Source organism: Globicephala melas, chromosome 10, assembly GCF_963455315.2.
Source record: "Globicephala melas chromosome 10, mGloMel1.2, whole genome shotgun sequence".
Taxonomy (NCBI): domain Eukaryota; kingdom Metazoa; phylum Chordata; class Mammalia; order Artiodactyla; family Delphinidae; genus Globicephala; species Globicephala melas.
Window position 1 is genome coordinate 18,086,480 of NC_083323.1, and position 26,852 is coordinate 18,113,331.

At 45.7% G+C, this 26,852-nt stretch overlaps 1 protein-coding gene across 1 annotated transcript in view; it reads right to left on the bottom strand.

The window, feature by feature from the left end:
- The window catches only part of STAB2 (stabilin 2), a 158,325-nt gene that overhangs the window by 61,830 nt on the left and 69,643 nt on the right, over positions 1-26,852 (bottom strand). The window contains exons 22-33 of the mRNA XM_030856195.2: positions 25,791-25,902; positions 23,141-23,321; positions 21,059-21,152; positions 19,694-19,852; positions 14,952-15,047; positions 13,197-13,292; positions 10,654-10,701; positions 9,026-9,162; positions 8,480-8,594; positions 5,534-5,611; positions 3,394-3,492; positions 3,199-3,306 (exon numbers count right to left, since the gene is read on the bottom strand). Coding sequence (XP_030712055.2) covers positions 3,199-3,306; positions 3,394-3,492; positions 5,534-5,611; positions 8,480-8,594; positions 9,026-9,162; positions 10,654-10,701; positions 13,197-13,292; positions 14,952-15,047; positions 19,694-19,852; positions 21,059-21,152; positions 23,141-23,321; positions 25,791-25,902 — 1,323 coding nt within the window. The remainder of the gene's footprint in view (positions 1-3,198; positions 3,307-3,393; positions 3,493-5,533; positions 5,612-8,479; positions 8,595-9,025; positions 9,163-10,653; positions 10,702-13,196; positions 13,293-14,951; positions 15,048-19,693; positions 19,853-21,058; positions 21,153-23,140; positions 23,322-25,790; positions 25,903-26,852) is intronic.

The following is a 26,852-nucleotide window of genomic DNA, read 5'->3' on the forward strand; positions in this document are numbered from 1 at the left end:
AGGTCTGCGTTACAGCTCCTCCAGATTTCTGACTTTTAGTTGTTCTGACCTCTTTCCTCTGTTCTCCCAGCCTTTGGGGTTATAGATGCTTCTATGCTATCTCTTTTTTACCTTTCAATTATATTTATATACCTTTATATACCTTATATATATTTATATACCTTTATATACCTTTATATTTTTTACCTTTCAATTATATTTATATAATTTTATACCCAATAAACAATTCATAACATTGAATTCTCTCTGGTATGGTTTCCGTCTCCTGATGGACCTTGATTTTTTTTTTTTTTTTTTTAGCAATCATTTTTACCTTTCCATACTGATTTTTTTTTCATGGAAAGGCATTTTATTTTAAATACAGCAGTGTGTACATATCAATCCCAAACTCCCAGTCTATCCCTCCTGCCACCCTCTGATGGACCTTGATTGATTCAAGGACCAAACCCCCTCCTCTAGTTTCCTTTCTGGACAAAGCCCAGCATGGAGCAGTGAGGAAAGAAGATTTAATTCTAAATTCAATTCAAAATGTCGATTTTTACAAGGAGCTGGATTTTTTTTTTTTTTACTTAATTGAGACTGTGTTTGTGACTTACAGTGATGATAGGACTTTCTGGGGAAGCAGAAAGGCTAAGACCAAAAGACAACCCTCAGAATGGGAGAAAATATTTGCAAATGAAGCAACTGACAAAGGATTAATTTCCAAAATTCACAAGCAGCTCGTGAAGCTCAATAACAAAAAAGCAAACAACCCAATCCAAAAATGGGCAGAAGACCTAAATAGACATTTCTCCAAAGAAGATATACAGACTGCCAACAAACACATGAAAGAATGCTCAACATCATTAATCATTAGAGAAATGCAAATCAAAACTACAATGAGATATCATCTCACACCAGTCAGAATGGCCATCACCAAAAAATCTAGAAACAATAAATGCTGGATAGGGTGTGGAGAAAAGGGAACACTCTTGCACTGCTGGTGGGAATGTGAATTGGTACAGCCACTATGGAGAACAGTATGGAGGTTCCTTAAAAAAACTACAAATAGAACTACCATATGACCCAGCAATCCCACTACTGGGCACATACCCTGAGAAAACCATAATTCAAAAAGAGTCATGTACCAAAATGTTCATTGCAGCTCTATATACAATAGCCCGGAGATGGAAACACCTAAGTGCCCATCATCCGATGAATAGATAAAGAAGATGTGGCACATATATAAAATGGAATATTACTCAGCCATAAAAGGAAACGAAATTGAGCTATTTGTAATGAGGTGGATAGATCTAGAGTCTGTCATACAGAGTGAAGTAAGTCAGAAAGAGAAAGACAAATACCATATGCTAACACATATATATGGAATTTAAGAAAAAAAAATGTCATGAAGAACCTAGGGGTAAGAGAGGAATAAAGACAAAGACCTACTAGAGAATGGACTTGAGGATGTGGGGAGAGGGAAGGGTGAGCTGTGACAAAACAAGAGAGTGGCATGGACATATATATCCACTACCAAACGTAAGGTAGATAGCTAGTGGGAAGCAGCCGCATAGCACACGGAGATCAGCTCCGTGCTTTGTGACCACCTAGAGGGGTGGGATAGGGAGGGTGGGAGGGAGGGAGACACAAGAGGGAAGAGATATGGGAACATATGTATATGTATAACTGATTCACTTTGTTATAAAGCAGAAACTAACACACCATTGTAAAGCAATTATATCCCAATACAGATGTTAAAAAAAAAAAAAAAAAGGCTGTGGGATTGCCTGAGGGTTTATCCCAGGGCAGGAGAAGAATATTCCTCACTGAACAGGTTCAAAGGGCTGGGGTAGGGCTGGGGGTGAGGAGACACAGTAAAGAGGGCTTCCACTTCCATCCCAGGAGTCCTGCTTGCTCAACACGGCAGTTACAGAAGTCTAACACACGGTTCCTCCCTTCACAGGGTTTTCATCCAATTGGAGAGCTAAGACACACCCACCTGAAAAGACAGTTCCTTATACCAGGTGTGTAAGTGCTGAAGGGCGTACTAATGGTCTGAATTCAGAGGCAGGAGAGATTTTCTGCAGCTCAGGGGCCAGAGCCAGCTTGTCTGAGGAGGTGAGACTGGACTTGAAGAATGGGTATATGTATAGCTGATTCACTTTGTTATAAAGCAGAAACTAACACACTATCATAAAGCAATTATACTCCAATAAAGATGTTAAAAAAAAAAAGAATGGGTGGGGAGGTTTCAGGAGGCATCGAAGGAGGAAGGGCAGCCTTCCTGACTGAGGGGGCGGGTGTGTGTGTGTGTGTGTGTGTGTGTTTGTTTGTGTAGATAGGAGCAAGGTACTGAACATGCCTTTGCTTTCTTTAGGGGCTGTATGACATCACTCTGGTTAGACCACATGGTATCTGCAGAGAATGGATGGGAGACAGCAGTGGGCCCAAGGGTGGCTTAGCGGGACTTCAAGTATCAGCCCCCATCTCCTTAGCATCCTCATCTCAGTCACCCTATATAAAGAGAGAAGTGAAAACAGCGTGCTTGCTGTGCAGTTACAGCTTTAAACTTGGGGCTGGGTGCAGGGCACCCCTGGGATCCTTCTAAATGGAAATTCTGGCGCCAGCACTGAATAGAAGGTACTCGTGGCCAGTTTATGGAGACCCTAAGAACCTGGGGAGGTAGCTCGGACTTAGTCATTCAGGAAATGGAGATCCACCCAAGGGTTTTGAGCCAGAGAGTGACAGGACTGGAGCTTTTTATTATTTCACGAAGTCTTTTGACAAGTTCTGACTGTTCACCCCAGATGTTAGGAATCAGGGAAGACAGAGACGGGGAGAATAGGAGGAAGACAGAGACAGTGCACTCCCTCTAGGTCCCAGCTGCTGACAGCTCACTGCATGGGACCAGGGAGAAGCCAGGGAGGGGAGGAGGGGTGGCCATGAAGATGTTTCCAGGTTCCTGGGATGCCTTCATCCTTGTGTATGTGAGCCTGAGTGTGTGCTTCCAGGGGTACGAACTCAATATATGAGTAGCTCTGGCTTGGAGGAGGTTCGGGTATGAGAGAGTCTCTGCTCAAGTTTACGTTAAATATCTGGATATCGACAAGGAAGTTTTGATGAAAGAGTGAAATGGTACATGGTTGATGGACTGAAAAACTTTAAGTGTTTGAATTTCCAGGAAATAATTTCCCAGGTTATTATTGCTGATACTACCAGAGTTGTGACCTTCTTCTCCCGGATGTAACTCTCAATGGCGTCGTTGTTTGGAGCAAACACCGTGTAAGTGTCAGCAGCCTCGATCGAACTTGCCAGATTATGTTGCTGTGATGGAAAGAGACAGGAGCGCGTGAGGGACTTCTGTTCCCAGGTAACCCGAGCAGAGGGTCATGCAGAGGACGTGGTACTTGCAATGATGTAGCCCCGGAAGATGGAATAGTCAGGCATCTGGTCCAGCCGGGTGAGTAGGTTTGGTAAGGAGCCAGTTAGACCTCTTTGGGGAACCAGAACCTGGGAAAGGAAGCCCCCAAATTCTGTTAGCCTGCCTTGGTAGGACTTGCTGCTCTCCAGTACATAGGTTCATGTCACATAACAATATGTGATCATGAAGCCTCTGCAAATAGAGAACAAGGTACCTTTTCCTTTGATCGTTTGCAAGACCAAAGGGGTGCATAGTTTGGGAAGTGAAGTGGGTTTGATTTCAGCCCTACTCCACCACCAGACCAGGTACCTCTAGGCAGGGAACAACCTGCACAACTGTTCATGGTGGCCCTAACAAAGGGGACCACAGCGTCCAATGAACAGGTAGAAAAGGAGCCCCTTAATGAGCCACTGCAGAGGCTAAGCAGTGAACTTGAATCAGTTGATGCGCAGCCATGGATCTCTGCGCCCACATAAACTTCTTCCTCAATCCAGCTACCCAGCCGTGAGGACCCTCAGTGGCCTCCTTTGAGAAGTGAGGAGAATGGCACACACTTTCTGAGGGTTGTTATAAACATCAAATGAGATAATGCAATACATGACACCTGGCACCTAGAGGGCTGGCCATCATTCCAATATTACTGCACACAAGGTGGGGTGGTGATGCTGATGAGGGACAGAGAAGAGAGGCAGCTCCGCCCCTCCGGGACACGCCATTATATGGGGGCTCACGACCTATTCCATAAAGAACTATCAAAACAAGGGGGCACAGTTATGCCAAATGAGTTCTATACTGAGAAATCCCACGGGATTTCAGAGGAAGGAAAAGGGAATAAAAATGACATTTATCGAGGTCTCCCTAGGCAGCAGTGAGAGAGGAGGTGTTGTTTAATACTCATAGGGAAGAAAAATGGGCCTCAGAGAGGTTATGTAACTTGCCCAGGGTTACACAGTTAGTTAAGCGCCTGAACGAGATGCTGTATGATTCTAGAACTTACCCTCTTGACACTATGTCAGCCTCGGTGATATGGGCTGCAGGGATCAGGGATGGCTTCACAGAGGAGGTGGGACTCGACCTGGCCCCCGTGATAATAACGCTCAGTGCAGGACATGGGTTGAGATGCCATTTTACTAATGAGGTTTTGTTAATCAAAAATGTAAATGAGAAGAAGAGGTAATTTTACACTTAAAAAAAATTTTTTTTTTAGTACTTTGAAAAGCCAGTATTGGAGAAGAAAAATACTCTTAGTAATACTGCTTTCTGATAAATGAAGCCATAAGCCCAGTATAGTTCCCTGCAAATGACCTATCACTTGCTCAAAATATGGTGTATTTTTTAATGCCTCTTGGTAATACAAGAGAATTGCAAGGTCTTTGCAAAGTGTTGCACTCAGAAGTCTTATAAGAAGCCTCTCTTTTCTGAACAGAAACAGTTAATGTGTTCTGTAACTTGAAATAGAAAAGTATGTAAGTGCCAAGTGAGAATAATTTTAGTTAAAATGCAATTAGTTAATTGTCTTTTCTAATCTTCCGCTTTTCAAAATTTCCCAATATACCCTAAATTCGAACTTTAATTTTAAATGAAGATATTAATATAGTAACTGAAAATTACAGGATAGTTTAAAAGCTTGTTTCCCATTAAACTTTTTTTTTCTATTTCATACCTTTGAATACTGTTGAATTGCATCTTAGAAGAAAATAAAAATTCTACAATACCCTTCCTACCCTTTTCCATTTTTTTTTCCAGGGCACAATAATGCAGAGGGGAGAGGACCAGTGACACACAGCCAGTTGCGTCTCCTCCAGTTCTTGATTACATCCAATCTGGGCATATGGACTTCCCAATACTAAGGTTCCCGTGTACCTTGTAAGATGTTCTGATAACTAAGAAATATGATATATGTGGCCACACATTATACGGGACCCACTGCAGGATATAGGCTGAGTATATAGTAACTGAGTCTTACTGAATGAGTAGAGCCTCGAAATGGTTTTAAAATAAAAATAATGAAGCCCAATACAGGTTGTTTTTATATTAAGGCTAAGTATTTTTTCCCAAAAAAGATCCTGCACAGGAGGATAAATAACAAAAGAAGAGATTCAACGTGTGCGGGAGGAAGCGATTTGGTACCTTGTTGATGATGTGTATCACTCCGTTTGTGGCTGCGTTGTCACCATCAATGACGCTCGCTCCTTCGATTGTGATATTCTGTAAACGCACCACAGTGAGAAGGTGAGTCCCTACAGAGTACACCCAGGGATTGAATTATTTGTGGGTTTCCCACTTTTTGAGTAGTAGTGACCTCCTCACTTTTGGACCATGACACAAAGTCAGAAATATTTTTAAACTGTGAGCCTTTTGACATTACACACACACACACACAATTGAAACGAAATAATACTTTCCTCTATTATGTGGGAGGCACCTGATCATCGATTCTACTCTATTTCATTCTATTTCATTCAAAAAGTGCTGGGGACTTCCCTGGTGGCACAGTGGTTAAGAACCCTCCTGCCAACGCAGGGGACACGGGTTCCATCCCTGGTCCGGGAAGATCCCACATGCCGCAGAGCAACTAAGCCGGTGTGCCACAACTACTAAGCCTGCGCTCTAGAGCCCACGAGCCACAACTCCTGAGCCTGCGTGCCACAACTGCTGAAGTCCATGCACCCCAACTACTGAGGCTCGCGCCGCCTATAGCCTGTACTCCACAACAAGAGAAGTCCCCACTCGCTGCAACTAGAGAAAGCCCGTGTGCTGCAAAGAAGAACCAATGCTGCCAAAAAAAAAAAAAAAAAATTGCTGGCTGAGGCTCACTAAAGTGACCCTGCAGTTGGAAAAACACCGCAGATAGTGTCGTGGGTTGAACTGCGTCTCCAAACTTCGTATGCTGAAGTGCTAACCACCAGTGTCTCAGAATGTGACCCTATTTGGAGACAGGGTCTTTACAGAGGTAATCAAGTTAAAATGAGGTCATTAGGGTGGGCCCTAATCCAATATGACCAGTGTCCTTATAAGAAGAGGATATTTGGGCACAGACAGCTATGGAGGGAGAAGACCATGTGAACGTGAGGACGGTCATCTACGAGCCAAGGAGAGAGCCTGACGTCAGTCCTCAGAGAGAACCAACCCTGCCCACACCTTGACCTTGGACTTCGAGCCTCCAGAACTCTGAGACAAAAATTTCTGTTGTTTAAGCCACCCAGTCTGTGTTTCTTTGTTATAGTAGGCCTAGCAAACTAATACAGATAGTTACTGACTTTTCAAGAATATTAATTACACGGGGAAAGGAGCTAAGTAAACCCAAATGCCTGCTCACGCAGCCACCGACCAAGCATGACACATCTGGGCTCCGCTCTCTCTGGTTTCCTCTCCTCTTCTCCCACCACTGCCCTCTGTCTGAAATTCCTCCTGGGAACCCTGGGTGCAGAGGGGACTTGCCTCACCCTGAGCACATCAGCAGAGGTCCTGAAACAAACGTTCCTGGCTACTTTGCACATCTCTTCTGGTTACAGGGAGACATTTATATCAGGCGTAAGAAAGAACCCATTACAACTGTGTCTTTGATGGTTGGCTGCTCTAGCAAACAGGTCTTGACTGATTTACCTCTGAATCTACGGAACCTGGGATGAACCTTCCCAGGGTGGGTGTTCGACTAATGCTTGCTCAGAGCATCAGTGATTTCAAACACCAATGGAAAACCACCCATTGTCTGACATATGCATGTAACGTTCTAGAATTATTGTAATAAAATGTAAAGAGTCCATGGGACCGTATGTAACTCTTTTCTGCTTTCTAAAAGGAATGACCTGAGGAAGCACATATATTTAGGTAATACTAGGCATAGAGCCTTTTCACAGCGCCATCACTGATGGGTAGATAGGCAGAAATGCTTTAGAGCTGCAATTCTAGAATATTCTGACCCTGGCCCATGCTCCATTGATGGGGCAGTTCTCATTTCCCAGTAGAGTCTCCATTTTCATCTTGCTCAGTTCACAGAAACAACTTTAAAACACTGCCGCATTCAGCAGGGCAGCCGGACTTCCGCACAGAAAACTGAATCCAAGTCCTTGAAACATTATAGAAAAAGCCAGAAGGTGAGCTTCTACAGGGCTCTGCTCTCCTGTGCACTGTCCTGTCTCCAACACTCAGATCAGTTCCTGGAGCACAGGAGGTGTTCAGTAAGTATCTGTTTATTTATTTTTTGGCTGCATCGGGTCTTCGTTGCGGCACGCGGGGTCTTCGTTGAGGCATGCGAGATATTTCGTTGTGGCGCGTGGGCTTTTCTCTAGCTGTGGTGTGCAGGTTTTTTCTCTCTCTAGTTGCAGTGCTTGGGTTTTAGGGTGTATCGGCTCTGTAGTTGTGGAGTGCGGGTTCCAGAGCTTGTGGGCTCTGTAGTTTGAGGCACGTGGGCTCTCTAGTTATGGCGTGCAGGCTTAGTTGCCCCGCGGCATGTGGGATCTTAGATCCCCAACCAGGGATCGAACCCACATCCCCAGCATTGGAAGGTGGATTCTTTACCACTGGATCACCAGAGAAGTCCCAATAAATATCTGTTGACTGACCCTAGCTTAATACAAAATTGTAGTAATCTCAAATGACTCAATTAGTAGGTTTCCAATAACCAGCTCTTAACCACACATAAAAATCAAAGTTGTGAAACTGCGCGGCCTTCACCCAGAAGAAATGAAAGGATTGCCTTTCCGGATCAGTCTGTTGTCTGTCAGGAAGAGCCTGTGGCCAACCAGTGGGCAGAGAGCTTCATTTTATACTATCCCTGCTACAGAGAGAGAGAGAGAGAGAGAGAAAGAGAGAGAGAGAGAGAGAGAGAGAGAGAGAGAGAGAGAGAGAGAGAGAGAGAGAGAGTGTGTGTGTGTGTGTGTGTGTGTGTGTGTGTGTGTGTGTGTGAATACAGGTTGCTAAGTGTTGAAGCTGGGTGATACCTACATGGAGGTTTTATTCTCCATTTATTTTTGCTCACGTTTGGAAATTTCCCTAACAGAAAAAAACTAAAAGTACACTATGAACGTAGGTCACAAGTTTCCACTAAACAGACACAACACGACGCTCTCTTACCCCATCCGCCTTCGCCAGGTGGAGGAAGCTACCCTGCAAAGACGTTGCCAGCGTGTCAGAAGGTGGCAGGGCCTGCAGATCGGCCACTCCATACGTGCCCAGGAGCGTATGGTACCTACAACAACAGTCCATAAGGGCTGTAATGAGGTAGCAATGCTTGAGGCAGTGGCATTGTGAGGAGTTAAGACAGTAGGTTCTGGAGCCAGACTACCGGGTTCAAAATCTCCCGCTGCAACTTCAGCCATGGTACCTGGGGTTAGTTAATTAACCACCCTGTGCCTCGGTTTCCGCATCTATAAAATGGGAATAATTCTGTCTGTTTCACAGGGTCCTTGGGAGGATTAACTAGGTTGTACATAAAGCAGTTAGCACAGAATTGGCTGTCAGTCATGTTGACGACTTCCATCGTGGGGTAAGGAGGTGAGGGGGTCCTGGGACATGGTCAGTTGCATGGATCTGAAGGACCACGTGGCCTCCCTTCACTGAACTTCATTCACACTGATGCCAGTAAGATACCATGAAGAATAAAACACACATAATACCTACTTTATGAGGGTGGGAATATTGCTCTTGGTCAACCAAAAGGCTTTCTCATCTTGGTCCATGTCCTCAATAGCTTGTTGGGAAGGCACGAGGATGGTGAGGTTTGAGGCGGCTGACAGCATGGGTTGTAGGGAAGCATTCTGAATCGCAGAAGGAAAAGAAACTGGCCTGACTCATGTCAGAGGACAAATGCTGACTTAATGCTTGGCAGAGATGACAATTTCCCATGTGATATAATTTCAGAGATACTGGGAAGGTCCTAGGGACCCCTTTCCCAAATCGATCCCACCTACTGGCTGACGCCTCCTCTTCCCTCTGAGACTCATCCCTTTTATTTAAACGTGTGAACCCTGACAAAAGGCAAATTTTCCTGATCAGGTCACACTTGAGTCATTATCAGTCATTCACCCTTTAGTCTAAATGAAGAGGCAGAGAACACTCTTGAGAGTGTCATGCGTGTGTGTGCACACGTGTGTACAGAGAACCTTGAGAATCCTTGGAGGCCTTTGGAATAAGGATGGTGGCAAGATTACAGGAACAGTTTCAGCATGAGAGAGGGAGACTGGAGGCCTGAAATCAAACTTTATCTACTCACCTAGAGCTACTTCTGGGTAGAAGCAGTGGTGGGCTTATGTTTCACAACCGGCTCTCCAGGAAAAACAAACAAACAAAAGCCCCGCTTCGTAGTGTTTGCTGATTTCTGTGGTGTAAGTTCTCCCATCATAGCTGATTCCAAGCTACCGTCATAACAGCATAGAAAGTGGAGTTGGGAAAGCTGTGCTCTTGTGAGCTAGGACGAGTGGGTCTAGCCCACCACAGGGCAAGCTTATGAGTGTGGGGTGGGTCTGTATGAAAATCAGCACCTGCTATAGGACCCTCAGTCCCTGCTGTCCCGTGTGATGGGGGTCAGAGGGACCCCACATGGAAGCAACAGGAAGGCGTCCTGGAGTGGCTGCTGACCAGACACTGCGTATCTTGGCATCTGTCTTCTTAAAAGGGACAAACCACTTGTCACGATGGCTGGCTGAACCTGCCACCTTGGGCCACTCAGGCAAAGATGACAGAGACTCAGACAACTGGGGATGGTGGGGCTTAGACTCTCTGTTATAGAACTTTCCAAAGGAGAGGGAAAAGCTCCTCTGGGCATGTTGGGCTGAGGGCTAAACACACATGAAATAAGACAGTACTGCGACTATAAATGCCAAATATAATTTGGTGAATTACCGTGATGAATTATGCTGACTTTTCAAAAATACCTCTTTTGATGAATGAAGTTATACATATATATTTGGATTGGTTGAAAAGTCGACCACCCCAGCTTATCTTAGACCAGAAGCTCTTGGCCCTGGTTGCATGTTAGAATCACCTGGGAAAGTGTTAAAATACACTGATGCCCAGGTCAAACCTCTACCCAATCAAATCAGAGAGTCTGGGGGTGGGAGCCTAGGCATGGCTATTGAAAATCATCTGTTCCATGTGGTTCTAAAGTGCAATCAAAGCTGAGAACCACTGTTCTAGACAATTTCCCTCCCTCCCCCTCACCAGCTGCATTTTCAGTTTTCTGTTACATGTAGTCCAAATATCTAAAATTATTATATATTCCCAATCCTAATTCCAACCAAGGTACTCACATTTATCCACTGGTTAAATATAGCTGCGGCAGAGAGAAAGGACAATTCCTTATTCATTTCGTTGCAAGAGAGGGAGGAGAGAGGAGAGAGAACACAGAGGAGGATCAACGAGAGGCATAATCCCAGGGCATCTCTGGGCATCGTCCTTGCCAGCCTTGTCGATGCCGACGTGAATGACGCCCAGGCTGGATGAATCCCCATGTTGCCAGAGGCATGCATTTCTTTCATGTTTAATGGCTTAAATTATCTTCTATATTCGAGGGAAAGGAGTAATTCCAGAAACGTTAAATGAAACGACAACGTCGAATTCGTCCCAATCAGAATTTATGTTGTAAGAACACGGCCACCCAGCCCTACAGGAGGGCCACAGAACTCAGTACACTGCCCCCTTCCAGAGCTAGCATTGAGCAGGGGCTTGGGACACAGTGTCAAACCACTCGGGTTTTCTTTCTGGTTTGGCCATTTCCTAGTTCCTTAGGCAAGTTCCTTCATCTCTCTGGGCTTCAACGTTCCCAGCTGTGAAACGGGGATGATAAAAGCTCCAGCTGATAGTGTTGATGTGGAAACCGGAAGAGTTAACGTTTCTAAAGTGCTTAGAACAGAGGATGGCATGCAGGACACAGTCAGTAGGTTTTAGCCACTATTATTTTTAACTTATCCGCCATGGGGTTTGTTAATGAACATATATGCTGAACCATCACAACTGGCACCAGGTTGGAGTGAGGGAGGATATAAGATATGAAAGAGAAAAGATGGCCCCTGACCTTATGCAACTTACAGTTGTTTTGGGGATGTTAGGGTGTGAAAAAATAACACAGAGGGCTGGTAGATCAGTGATGTTTGAAGGTGTGATAGCTTAAAGAAAGCTCTAGACTTTGAGTTTAAAAAGTCTGGGTTCAATTCCTGGGTCTGCCATTTACCAGCTGTGGGATCTTGGGCAAGTCACTTAACCTCTCTGAGAACTCAGGTGCCTCACCTGAAAAATGAAAATGATGATGCCTTGCTCCTGGGATTATGAACATTACATGCATTAATGTATGTGAAAACATTTTAAAAATTAGTAAACACCACGAAAGTGGCAACAACAATTATTATGTGCAAATTTACCAAAAGGCAATACATCTCAGAGCTGTCTTAATTCCTCTTTGAAAGTGGCTGAGGTTACGGAATAAGTTAGTAAATACCGGTTGAAAAGTAAATCAGTTAGTAAATAGGTAAGTACGAGAGCTGAGATGCTCTGGTAATCCCTTCAAGGAGAGGAGGGCATGAGCTGGACCTGAACTGCTGGCAGAAAGACCTGAGGCTGGGTCCATGGGGGCGGGGAACGGAGCCAGGAAGGTGACAGCTGGATAGGCGACAGCTCAGCTAAGCGGGTTGAAGTGAGTTGAGTCCATGTGAAGTCCTCAGAGTTACCAGGCCGAGCATTTGGACTTGATCTTGTTTTCCGTGGGAGGTGAGGGGCATTGTGAAAGCAGGGTGTTAGGGTTTTAAGGTTTTAGGAAATGTGGCCCATGGACAGTGCAGAGAAAATGTTGGGTCCACGCTCCACGGTCGGAATGTCAGGAGACAGGCCTGATGGGATGAGTAGGAGAAACAGGTTTAGTAAAGAGCAGGAAGGACCCTGATAGGCAGGGAGGCCAAGGTCAGATGCTGCAGCTGCCAGGGAGCACATTAGGGCAGGTGCAGCCCTGGGCACTGTTACGCCAGTGGTTTCCATTGAGAGGAGGGGTAGGAACCAAACTCCAGTGAGTTAAACAAAAAGTGAGTGATGAGAAAATTCACCAATTTACTTTCTCATTTCAACAAATCTTTATGAACAGTAGGAGTGAAGTAGGAAACAAGGACAAAGACCTGCCCTCAAGAGTTGACAGTCCAGTGGGGAGACAGACAATTAGGTGGGACGTGCCCTACGCTGATAGAACATACTAACGGTTAAGTGCTTGGGCTCTGCACGGAGACAGCTGAGCGACCTTAGGCAAGTTTGCTTAGGCTCTCAGTTTCCTCATCTATGAAATGGGCATAATAATAGCATAAGCCCAGAGGCTGTGGTTTAAAGGGGGTGCTGCAGCATGTTAAGGATTTAGTAAGATGCCTGGTACACAGAAGGTGCGCGTGCATGCGTGCGCGTGTGCACACATGCACCCCCCCCCCCCCAGACAGGGGTAAGCACAAGGTGCTCTGGGTGCCTATAGGAGGCACACAGCCCGGACAGGAGTGCCCAAGAGCTCAGCAGGGACCAGTTATTTGCTCATTTGGGAAGTCTGGGACTAGCAAGAGGCAGAATGACAAGAAAGGGAAGGCAGGACTGCTTGGTACACAGAAGGTGCCTAATAAAAGTTACCTCCCTTCAACTTGTAGAAAATTTGTGACCCACAGAGCACATATGCCATTTATGAGAAGCAGTCTGCTTCAGATAAAATCTGGAGCAAATGATTCGTAGAGCACTTTAAAGCCATCCTAGCCAAGAGAGCTTTTTTTTTCTTTTAAATTTGAAGACTTCTGTCTTTATTATTCTGTACTGGAGTTGATCTCAGAGGACTTACCACTGCAGCGTTTCCATAGCAGAGAAGGCCATCTCCTTCGTAGCCCTCTTGGCAAACACAACTCCAGACACCAGAAGAGGTAAACTGACAGGTTGCCTGATACAAAGAAAATGAGAGAAACGATTTGCTTTCCCAACTAAAGCATTAGATATGAGGTACACCTGTGAATCCTCAGGCTCCGTCTACAGTGAGAAGTGCAAATTCGGGGCTGAAAGATGGTGGAAGTAACCCACAGGCCCTCAGCCCTTTCTGCAGGTTTGGTGCACTTCTTACGGAATCACAATTAGATTCTTTCTTTTCATCCCTGCCAAGATTTAGCAAGCAGAAATCAGGACACACAGTTAATGTGAATTTCAGATAAACCAAGAGGTTTTTGTATAAGTATGTCCCATATAGTATTTGGGGGCACGCTTGTGCCAGAGAAGAATTCACTGTGTACCTGAAATTCAATTCTAACTGGGTGTTCTGCATTTTATCTGGCAACCCTATGCTGGTTCTTCCACGCTTTGGAATGAAGTGGAAGTTCCAATAACCTCTCACGTGTCGAACGTCAGGGCTTGGTTGGGCTTAAATTAAGCAAGAGTGTTGGAGCTTCTTCAGTTTTATGAAGTGCTTTCATGATTCCTGGGTAACGGATACGTTAGAGGCATCTCCTCCCATTGTTTCTGTCTTTGAATATCACCCACCTGCCCACACTACTAGGCGTGGGTCTGGCAGTCCTGTTCATGATATGTCACCCCACTCCCTGGCCATCATTGAGTGTCTCATATGTGGACACCTGGACCCAGCTGGGCTGGTCAGATCCTTTCTCCTATGAGTTAGAATGGGGACACAGAGGGCTGCTAAGTTAGTGGGCATCTCTGGTAGTGGGCTAGACGTTCCTCTAAGAACAGGGAGTCACCTACCCCAAGATGCACAGAATGCACTTAAAGTTGGGAGAGAGAGAGAGAGGGAGACAAAGACAAAGAGAAAGTAAAGGCACAGGGAGTGGCAAAATGAGAAACTGCATGGTCTCAGAGGACCGAGGGAAGAAGCTGCCTTGATGTTGATGCTAAGCCCTTGGGAGGTTTTGGAACTCCTTACTACGGAGCTACCCTGGCGGCATCTGTCCAACAAATTCCTTTTTAGCTTAAGTGGATTTGCGTGGACTCTGTTACTTGCAAGCAAAAGCACTGTGGCTAAGGTGTCGTCTTCATTGGTTCTGACGCTGGGTGCTTAGTGATGTTCTTTTAAAAACATGAACACGACCAGCTCTAACATCTCTGCCTGCTCTTCCCTAATTTAGACACAAGGCTCAACCTACCCTTGAATGGGCATTTTCACTAATAATTTGGGTAAAACTTTGTCATGACATTCAAAATGGGAGTCTAGTTACCCTTTAAATTATCCTGGTGATTTAGAATTGCCAGATGTAGCAAATAAAAACACCAAGTACGAATTTTAGCTAAGTTATGAAGAATTTTTTGTTTAAATTTGTCCTATCTAACATTTGGGTCATAGTTGTGCTGGAGGATTATTTGTCATTTACTAGAAGTTCAGATTTAACCGGGATCTTATCTGGCAATCGTATGTTGGTTCTTCCAAGCTTTAGAATGGAGTGAAGGCTGAAATAATTACTCACATTCTGCTCAGGGACTCCCTTTGGGAGTAAGAGAGATTTTGTTCATTACTGGGCCCAGATAAAAAAATAACCCAACCTTCTTTCTTTCTCAAGTCATTTTTTTAAGGATTAATGAAAAAAATCAAGTCACTCACCAGTGGATGACATTTCCCAGTTTGTTCCAAGCATGACGTTACTGGTTCACAGTCAATCCCGTTGCCTCGAAATCCTTTCTTGCACTCACACTCATTCTGTAATTCCAAGAGCAAAGTCAAACGGATTATTGAAAACAACTGCCTTGCATGCCCTGCCCTCACACTGTACCACAAAATGAAGTATGGAAGCCATCGCTGTTTGGCTCTTTTAGAGAACACCATTAACGTCTTTCGTTTACTACACTTCAGCTTCCGGAGCTATTGGGCTCCACGTTCTACGTTACATTTCCCAGTCTGACAGTCCTTTGGTGCGTTCTGAATTCATTACCCTAGAGGGGCCATGTGGAGTTTGTCTCAGAGAGAACTTAGATCCTAAAGAGCGTCACATTGGAAAAATTGGCCCCTCCACCTAAGAGGGAAAGATGAAGCAAGTCATGGAGCAACCACTTGGTGGAGATCCATGCACACGGCCACTGTGAGTCTGGAAGGCACGTTGTGTAATTTAGAACATGCATTCCCTCTGAGCAGGCAAATCTCTACATGGACAACCCATGGCTAGTGGCTCAGCAGGTAGACAGGGTCATCATGCAACAAAAAAGTCCCCCTTCCATCTGGGAAGCTTTAGGTCCACACCAGGGTACATACCTTGGTGAGCAGGGTGCAGGCTGGGTTTCAGCCCGTTTGCCCCATAGGCTGGGTACTTTGTGTAGTACACAAACTACACCACAGGAGCAATGGCCCTGATCATGCAGCTATTAAATATGATGATGAAGACGATGATGATGATGATGACGACGATGATGATGATGATGATGATGATGATAGTGGTGGGTTGTATGATAAAATGGGGGAATGTCTGTGCTAAGTACAGAATAGGAACCAAACAAAACTGTAGTGGATCGCAACAAGGTAGAGAAAAATAAAAACCTGTGCATTAAGAAGACCAGAAAGAAAAAATACATCAGCACACAAATGGTGATTGTGGGAGTGCTGTGAATGGTTTTCATTTTTCTCCACTCTTTTACTTTCCCAAATGTCTTCCATTATTAAACATTATCTTGCATTTAAAACACAATTTAGGGGGCTTCCCTGGCGGCGCAGTGGTTAAGAATCTGCCTGGCAGTGCAGTGGACTCGGGTTCAAGCCCTGGTCCGGGAAGATCCCACATGCCGTGGAGCAACGAAGCCCATGCGCCACAACTATTGAGCCTGTGCTCTAGAGCCTGCGAGCCACAACTACTGAACCTGCAACTACTGAAGCCCACGCGCCTAGAGTCCGTGCTCCACAACAAGAGAAGCCACCACAGTGAGAGGCCCGTGCACCGCAATGAAGAGCAGCCCTCACTCGCCGCAACTAGAGAAAACCCGCGAGCAGCAACAAAGACGCAACGCAGCCAAAAATAAATAATAAATTAATTAATTAATTTAAAAAACCCTATTAATTTAAACAGGAGTAATCTCTTCAACAGATGACAAACACAGGTTATGGAACCAGCAATGAACCTCAAAGCTGCTTTCACTAAAGAGAAGAAGATAAAGCATACAACGTAAATAAGAATAGTCCAATCTTAACTGGAAAACAAGAGATGCTCTAAGTCTTATGGATGAACTGGCACATGAGATGCTTCTGTGATGAGGACCACTGCTCTTCAGAGGAGGGAGGATGAGCTGGGAAGTTTCTTCTGGGAAGTGGGGCATGGCTGGACCTTGGGAGAGGGTGGGAGGAGTGGGGAGTCCATGAAAGCTGAGGGTACATGTCAGAAAAATAAACAGAGGTGGGAAACTAGGAACATTTGATTGGTGAAGCGTTATTGAGGTGATACAAGACAACCCATTAAGTTGTGGGAAGAAAGGAATAGAACTCCTATTTATGAATTTTTATCTTTAAGGGTATAAGTATTATTTGCTATATATGCTTTATAAGGTAAATTGGGTGTGTGTATATATATATATATATATATATATATTTTTTTTTTTTTTTGCGGTTTGCGGGCCTCTCACTGTTGTGACCTCTCCCGTTGCGGAGCACAGGCTCCAGACGCGCAGGCTCAGTGGCCATGGCTCATGGGCCCAGCCGCTCCACGGCATGTGGGATCTTCCCGGACCAGGGCACGAACCAGCGTCCCCTGCATCGGCAGGCGGACTCTCAAACACGGCGCCACGAGGGAAGCAAATATATCCACGTGTATACAACTTTACACGAGAGGGCAAGACCTTGTAAGCAAGAGTGTTTAATCTTCTGTACTTGGTATTGGGGTAGCACCTCCCTGCACCCCCAGCCCTGACATATTGACATGGTCTGTCTTTTAAAATAAAAATTCATGGTAGTTAGGATTTGTGCCTATTTGGAATATATCTACAAGCTTTTGAGCCAACTAATAACATGACTGAGGGCAATCCTAGATATGGCCTATTTTATTTCTCATGTAACACTACAAAAAGTCGTTTCTCTTCCTCTATCTCCCCCATCAGAATGCTTTTCAAATTTGTCTGCAGAAAGGATGATAGAGCAGAAGGGAATAGCTACTCTTATGGGTTGAACTGTGCTCCCCCAATCCCACCCCCGCACTCATATGTTGAAGTCCTGACCCCCAGTACCTCAGAATGTAACCTTATTTGGAAAAAGGATTGTTAATATGTAATGAGTTAAGATGAGGTCCTACTGGAGTAGGGTGGGTCCCTAGTCTAATATGACTGGTGTCCTTATAAAAAGGGGAGATTTGGACATAGACATGCACGTGGCAGAATGCCACGTGAACACGAAGGCAGAGATTAGGGTGATGCGTGTATAAGCCAAGGAACACCAAAGCCTGTCAGCGAACCACCCAGGGCTGGGAGAGAGGCATGGAACAGATCTGTCATCATAGCTCTTAGAAGGAACCAAAGCTGCTGATACCTTGATCCTGACCTCTAGCCTCCAATCCCATGAGACACACATTTCTGTTGTTCTGTGATACCCAGTTAGTGATGCTTTGCTACAGCAGCCTTAGCAAACTGATACCGACACCAAGAAATTGTTTTTCTCTCTCAAATGCGACGTGGCGACTCAGGTGAGTCAAAAACTAATTGAATTGTTGGTACTTGCTTGGCAAGACGTAAGAATGCAGTGAGTTCTTTCACGACTAGGACTTTTTCATGGCTACAATCCTAGGACAGTTGTCATCACCTCCCCTGGGGCTGATTAACTCCTAAGAAGTAGCTTTCTCTGCCTCTGTCTCCCTTAAATGAGGTTAAGTGAAAGTGACCCACCACTGAGTATTACACAGTGTTATAGAGAAATAGAGTGTGGTCAAGGGTGGCGACCGAGAGGGCAATTCTGGAGTCAGACTGTCTGGGTGTGAATCTCACACTGTAATTTGGTTTCTGTGTGATATGAGCAAAGTATTTAACCTCTCCATGCTTCAGTTTCCTCTTTTATAAGATGGAATGATAATAGTACCTATGTGGCAACAAAAGCAAAAATAAGCAAGTAGGACTACATCAAATTAAAAAGCTTCTGGGGGCTTCCCTGGTGGTGCAGTGGTTGAGAGTCCGCCTGCCGATGCAGGGGACATGGGTTCGTGCCCCGGTCCGGGAAGATCCCACATGCCGCGGAGCGTCTGGGCCCGTGAGCCATGGCCGCTGAGCCTGCGCGTCCGGAGCCTGTGCTCCGCAATGGGAGAGGCCACAACAGTGAGAGGCCCGTGTACCGCAAAAAAAAATAAAATAAAAAAATTAATAAAGCTTCTATATGGCAAAGGCGACCATCAACAAAATGAAAAGGTAACCTATGGAATGGGAGAAAATATTTACAAGTCATAATCTGATAAGGGGTTAATATCTAAAATATATAAAGAACTCATACAACTCAACAGCAAAAAACCAAACAATCCAATTAAAAAAATGGGCAGAAGATCTGAGTGGACATTTTTCCGAAGAAGACATACAGATAATCAACAGGTACTTGAAAAGCTGCTCAACATGACTAATCATCAGAGGAACACAAATCAAAACCACAGTGAGATAAAGACAAGAAATAATAAAGTGTTGGAGAGGAAGTGGAGGAAAAGGAACGCTTGTGCACTGTTGGTGGGAATGTAAATTGGTACAGCCACTGTGGAAAACTGTTATGGCAGTTCTTCAAAAAACTAAAAATAGAACTACCATATGTTCTAGCAATTCCACTTCTGGGTATTTACCTGAATAAAAAAAAAAAACAACTCGAAAAGGTATATGCACCCCCATGTTCATTGCAGCATTATTTACAATAGTCAAGACACGGAAGCAACCAAACTGCTCATCAACAGATGAATGGATAAAGAATATGTGGCCTACTATACATTAGAATATTATTTGGCCAAAGGAAGAATGAAATCTTTCCATTTGCAACATAATGGATGGACTTTGAGGGCATTATGCTAAGTGAAATAGGTAAGAAAAAGACCAATGCCATCTGATCTCACTTATATGTGGAATCTAAAACAAAACAAAACAAAACAAAACCAAGCTCATAGATATGGAGAACAGACTGGTGGTTGCCAGAGGCTGGGTGGGGTGGGGTGTGGTGAGGGTAAATGGGGTCAAAAGGTGAAAAAAAAATAGTACCTACATCATAGGTTTGTTGCGACAATTAACCCTTTCCCACTGCTACAAATGATAAAAGAGCTGCAGTAAATTCTAGCCAAAGTACTTCTGTGTCTAGGGGAGAAAACCATCTACTCCAGGAATCCTGCTTCCTCTTGGCTCTCCACTCATCACACCTACCTGCCCGGGGCCGACGTACAAACAGGTTGCATTGTGGTGGCAGCTGCCAGCACTGGGCAGCAGGCAGGTGTTGATCTCTGAGCAATCCCTTCCGTCCCCCGTCCAGCCCTGATGGCATACGCAGACGTGGGTTCCCCTGCCAGTTCTGATGCATTCTGCCTACAGGAGGAAGCAGCAGCAACACCTCTGAAACCCCAGTCCAGCTGCAAGATTCCAAGTGCAAAGCAAGGACTTCCAGAGGTACACTGAAGAAGCTTATATTTACATGGAGTGCAAAGGAAATGATTAAAACACACATTTGCGTTAAGATCAACGAAAAAGATAAGATGACTTAAAGAACAAATTTGCTTGTTTTTGGCCAGCTAATGGCCACCGTCACTAACCAACGTCACTGCCATTTATTGAGCCAGGGATTGTTCTGAATGTCTTGTAGGTGTAAGCCATCATCTTGAGGAAGGTACTGTGATTATCTCTATTTTACAGATAAGGAAACTGAGGCTCAGAGGAGGTAAGTGACTTGCCCAAGGTCACACAGCTGTAAAGAGGCACGAACCCAGGTCTGTATGATGCTTTAGCCCAAGCTCCTACCTGTACCAAGTCCAGGCCTTTCAGGATGACCACACCAGGAAGCTGAAGGACAGAGTGAGAGGTGCAAGGTAAGCTGTCCAGATGAGGCTGAGTGGGTGGGGCTTGCCCAGGCCCAGTCTGGAGGGTTGGGCAAGGCGTTTGTACCTGATTTCATCCTCAGAGCCAGGAGAAATTCCCGAAGGGGGAAACATGATCTGATCCACTCTGGCTGTGGCTATAGCCAAGAGGAGCATCAGGGAGAACAGTTATTAAACTGTGGGTAAGGAATGAAGGTGACCTTGGCCGGGTGGTGGTGGTGATATTCAGAAGGTATTAATGAAAGCAACAGTCAGTTTGGGCTATACCCCTGACACTAACAGAACTTAAGGCAAGTCACTTAAGGTCTCTGAGCCTCAGTTTCCTGATCAGTAAAACGGGGATAAACAACATCTGCTTCAATGGGTTGGTGGGAAGAGCAAATGAGATCACTTACATGAAAGTCACTTGTAAGCTGTAATGTCTGAATCAGAAGTTTATTACTAATGATCTCCAGTATCTGATCCTTTGGTTGTGTTTTTAGAAGCCCAATACCCCTGCACATGTGAACCTGGGGCTCCCCCAGCACACGTGGACTTAGGAAGTGGAGGCTCACAGAAGGTACCTGGCACCATCTTTAAAATGCAGGGTTCAAGAAAATGTGCCTCATGCAATGAAGTCATCGGACACTGCCTTTTGGAAGGTCTTCCCTCAGGATTTCCTAAAAAACCTGGCAGCTTGGAAATAAAGACCAACACTCACATTGCGGCTGCAGCCCCCTCGGGTTAATCCCGAACAAGGGTCCATCTCTGAACAGAGGCTTCCGTCCCCTTCATACCCTGCTTTGCAAACACAGCTGCAAAGAAGAGTGAGCGCACAAAGTCAGCCCTAGAAATATAAGCACCAACTATCCCACCGCTCCCCAAGAAGACCAGCCAGCCAGGGGTGAACGTGTTCACGGCCAGGTGGCCTGACACTTTGCCCTTGTCGGGGGAGCCATGTACCATGATGGCCACCAGCACTCCCGGGTCTGCAGTCAGATACACCTGGGTGGGTATCCAGGCCCCACCTCTTAGCAGTTATGTGACCTTGAGCGAGTCCCTTAACCTCTGGGAGACTGTTTCCTCACCTGGAAAATGGGTCTAACATCTCCCTCATAAAGCTGTGGTATAGAGTGAATGCACATGGGGCGTTCAGCAGGGCACTTGCTCACACTTGCACCTTCTCAGGCTCGACACTGGGCGGCTCTTCTGTTCTTATGGGGCTGGAATCTGTCTCTTTATACCTCAAGTCATTACCTCTGGTTCAGCAGAGAACAACGCTCTCTTCTGTGTGACAGTTCAGTGATTTGAACATGACAATCAGGTGAGACCTTCCCTCTCTCCCTTCTCTGATCTCTCAGATGTTCTTTTTTTTGGAGCACAACATTCTCAGGTGCCTGATTCCATGATCCACCACGCCCTCAGGCACTCCTCTCAAAATGCTCCACCTTGAAACTTTAGCTATTAGATAGGACCATTCATTCATTCGTTTGTTTGGTCAACCAGTATTTACTGAGTGCCCTGTGATAGGTGCTGGGACGCCTATCACACGCGCACGTCACTATTGCAGCTTCAGTCATACGTGCTTCACCAAACTCTAAATAAAATTATTTTTCATGCATCGAGAATCCTAGAAGAACTAAATACTTTAGGTGGTCCCCAAATGAAGAAATAGATTGATCTGTTTCAACACTGATTTACCTAAGTTTATATAGGAAATACAGACCCATGTTGATGATCCCCTGTGGGTGATTAGAGGTTTTTAAATTTATTTATTGTTTACTTATTTACTTTTTTTTTTTTTCTGGCCGTGCCTCACGGCTTGCAGTATCTTAGTTTCTGACCAGGGATTGAACCCAGGCCCCAGCAGTGAGAGCGCCGAGTCCTAGCCACTGGACGGCCAGGGAATTCCCTTAAGAGGTTTTAAGGGCAATTGTGGTGACTTGTGACTTTCGCCTTATGCACTGATGTATATACGAGCTCCTTAGGAGGATGCATTTCTATTGTACCACCACGGAAGAGCAAAGTCAGTCTCTGCCCCATGCTTCCTACAGACTGGTGGGGGAGACAGATCACAAACAGGTAAGCAAATGATTAGGTAATTACAAATTAAGAAAAGTGCTGCAAAAATAAGGCTAAGAATTCTACATGTTGTCTGCATTTCCCAGGATATTTTTTGCATGGTTACTGCCTTTGAACCAGATATTCCCAGAGAGGAAAATTTCCTCTGACATGTTCCCCCCATGCCCACTTCATATGTTAGATAGCATTAAGAAAACAAATGGCGATCCAGTGACCAACGATCCAATTTTGTAAGATGCCTTTAACAGGGGCGTAGTTACTAATGACCTTAGGAAGTAAAGGCGTTTTTAAAGGGTTGGAAAGTTGGTGGGCAAATCTTCATTTCCTTCACATGAGTGATGGTAATAACTGCAGTTTCCATGACTGAACACCTATGATGTACTAGCCCTGGGGCTGGATGATTTGGCATTCAGTTCTTCGAATCTCCACAACTGCCCTGCTAGGTAGGCAACATCACCCTTATTGTACTGATGACAAAAGTGAGGCTCAGACAGGTTAAGTAACTGCCCAAGGTCACACAGCTGGTAAGTTTCAAAGCAGGGAATGCTGCAAACTTTGAACCCAGCTCAGTCTGAGGTTTTCTCCACAAAAGCCATACTGGCAGCTGAAGAGAACAGGGCTTAGTTTATGAAGAGTTTAGATATGGGTTGGGTGTGTCTACAGGTAACACAGTGGCCATGGGCCGTTAAGGATGGCAATCCCCACTCCCCGACCGGCCTACCTTGCTGTCCCATTGCTGTATTCGCAGGTGGCATGGATGTGACAGAACTGCAGGTAGGGCCCACAGGCTGAGGTCTGCTTGTGACAGAATCTCCCGGCGGAGCCGTCCCTGCAGGTGCCGGGGAGACAGGCGCCGTCACTGTCAATTCTGTTGTCACACGTTCCGAAACTGCACAGACACCCTGGAAGGGAAGGAAGAGGGCCGTTCAGGGCTTGGGGACAAGCTTAGCAATGGGCACATGGGTCATGGAGGACAGGGCCCCCTCCCCTCACCCCCCACTCACTCCTGTAGGCGCAGAACCCGGGGCTGAGATGCGGAAGGCTCTGGACGCTATTTCTCAGCGTCTTTCTCGTGTGCCAGGACAGCTCTCGGTGAGAAGAGCTTGGTCTTCGGGATGCTTTGTGTGTCTGTGTGTGGGGTGCAGGGGGAGGGTGGGTTGTGATGGTGTGAAAGAGGCCAAGGAGCTCCATTTTCACCTACTTCACGGTAGGAGAGTTTAGTCTGGAAATTTCTCACCTTTTCCTGAAGACATTCTGGAAGTGATTTCGCCTGCCGGCACAGCCTCTGACGTGTGGCTTATATATTTGCACTTCACCCTCCATCACAGCAAACCAATGCTAACTCATGCCCAATATTTGCACACTGACCTTGTTCTAGGCATCGGGCCAGCCTTTAACCTGTACCCTCTCATTCATAGTCACCAGCCTCAGGAGTTAGGTATCAATACTTTTACCAGCCCCATTTTCCAGACGAGGAAACTGAGGCCCAGAGAGGTAAAACAAATTGCCTGACTTGCTGGCAAGTTCCCAAACAGGGACTTGAACTCAGACCTTCAAATTCCATTTCCGTTAGTGACCATGAGTAACCAGGCGATCAGTGTATCGACTGGCATTTCCACTGTCTGTTATCATCTTAAACTTTAGCTGCTAACTTTGCTTTTGATTACAGGTATTTAAAAGTTGCAACGTGAGCCAGCGCATCAGACTCAGGCTCCTCTGCATGTGGAAGTGAAAAGAACATTCTGGAGACTCTCAAAGGCAGGTGGCAAGGATTTGGGGGCTTAAATGTGATCAGAAATGAAGGAATGCGTGGTTTTGCCCCAGAAGGGACTGATGGGAAAGGGATTTGTGTCGGGGCTTGGAGCCAGCGTCCAGGAAAGAGAAACACAGTGAGGGCTGGCAAAGCACAGCTGGTTTTAAAACAAAGAAAACTTTTCATAAACTTTTAAGGACGTCAGGGCTTGGTTAGCAAGGAACAAGACCCCAGAATGAAGAGGAAGCTCCCCTGCATGAGGCGGTGGGCGGCAACAGACCTGGACAAGAGGCTTTGGGGCGGGAAGCCACCACTGCCGCCCCGGCCTCGGCATCGTGACTACTGGCCTCATAAAAATGCCTATGTCAACAGGCTTTGGAATAAACCCCTATTTTTTTCCCCTCAGAAACCTTATTTGGCAAAAAGAGCATCAGACTAGGATCAGCAGCCACAAATCTGCTGGGCTCTGGTGTCCCGTCCTTCTTGAGAGGTAGCCGTGAAGATCAGACAAAGTAAGAGAGGAGAGGGGTGGTGTGTTTTGTAACGGATGCGTGGAGTTAGTAGTGACAGTAATAAGAATGGCTTCATTTATTGATTATTTGCTAGGTGCACGCTCTGGGCTAAAGTCCTAAATTATGATCTAACTTAATCAACAACCTATGAAGTGGGTACCAATACTGTCTTCATTTTATAAATGGGGAAGTTAAGCTTCAATGAGAGATTTCTTCCAAGGTCGTAGAGCCAGTAAGTTGCAGAGTGAAGACTGAACTTCAGGTTGGTTTGACTCCACAGCAAGCTCTGATCTATTCATTTTTTTTTTTCTATAGCTTAGATAGATAGCTTAGATAGATAGATGTATATTTCTATCTATGTACTTAAATATTCACATGGTGTTATTTTTAAGAACATAATGTGTTTTCTAAGATTACATAACTGCATTTTTTTTTCCAATGCCTAGTGTTGTGGAACTTCCTGCATGTTCTATGAGCTTCCGGACATTCATATCACTGAACTTAGCATAACAGTAACAGTACCAACAATAATAGATAATAGTAACAATAACAGATAATAATATTGGTAGTGCATACTAGGCACTAGGCATTGTTCTAAGGCAAGTGCTTTCCATTTATAACTTGTGCTAACCTTACGAGGTAGTTACTATTATTATCCCCATTTTATAGATGAGGAAATTGAGGCCTAGAGCGGAGTAGTAACTAACCCAAGGTCGCACACTTAGCAAAGGGAGGAGCTGATGGAGGAGGACTGCTTGAAAGGTGGGGAGTCTGTTTTCTGATACGGAGCCCACAATCACTTCAGGTATGTGGGGAAACCCTAAAAGACTGGTTTTCAAAGTGTGGTCTTGGGCCAGCAGTGTTGACATCTCAGGGAACTTGTCAGAGATGCAAATCCCCAGGTACCACCCAGGCCTCCTATCTCAAAGCTCTGTGAGTGGGGCCCAGCAACCTGGCATGTGCACTGTTTGGGACCCAAGTGCTTAAGAAATACCCTGTGATAAGGGTATCAACCAAGCCGAGGGGCACCTGATATCAGGACTGCACTGCAGCGCTGCAGGGACCCCGGGTGAGGAGCAGAAGGCAGCTCAGGAAGCGACACTTACTTTTGTCACACCGAGGTCCGTATTTATTGGGGTCCGAGCAGAACTGACACTGGGAGCCCTGGAAGCCATCCTGGCAAACGCACGTCCCATTGCCGTCGAGGCCGTCGGCACACTGCAAACAAAGGCAGGGCCCCTGGCCGTCAGGACAACACGCCCCGGGCGAGGAGTCCCAGACGCTTTCGTTTCCTGGCCTGCTTCTCTGACTCAGATTCAATTCTGCTTGAAATGACTCTTTGGGGCCCCCTGTGGAAAGTGGAGTCATGGATATCGGGTAGGAAGCTAAGACAGTGACATATGGGTGTCCCGAGCCAGGATTCAGAACTTCACAGGAAGTCATTTGGTCGGGGAGGGGAGGGTATCACAGTGGTGAAATGGAACCTCTAAACAATGCTTAAGGGGCAGCCCCATAAGCCACTGACCTTCAGAATGAAGGCAGGCCTTTCTCTCCAGATGCTCACACGCTCAGCTGTGTGACTCCAAACGGCAGTGTCTTCCCCTTCAGTGTGAGCATTTTACCCCTCATCTCCCCAGCTATTTCAAGGTTAGATTTGTACTGACTGACACGTATCAGAATTGGGCTTGGGTCCCGGACCACCCAGGTACAGTAGTTAATTTGTAGCAGCTTCGCCCTATCCCCCTGGCCTGTGTGGCGTCCCCACTTGGTGGTCATGCAGTTTTTCCTTCCCCTTGAAAGAGGCATGTTTTCGAGGTGGATTTCTTATATGTGCAGATCCATAATTTCCCCATATGGACCACAGCTACTATTACCTTTGTATGTTTAGCCCTGGCCTCCACGCTAGGCGAGTTCAGTTTTGGCTTTTACATTTCATAGGTTTTGCAGATGGGCTAAAAAAAGCATTCAGGACTTCCCTGGGGGTCCAGTGGTAAAGAATCCGCCTTCCAATGCAGGGGACATGGGTTCGATCCCTGGTCCAGGAACTAAGATCCCACACGCGGTGGGGCAACTAAGCCTGCGCACCACAACTACTGAGCTCGCGCACCTCAGCTAGAGAGCCTGCGTGCCACAAACTAGAGCCCACGCGCCAGGGAGCCTGAGTGCCA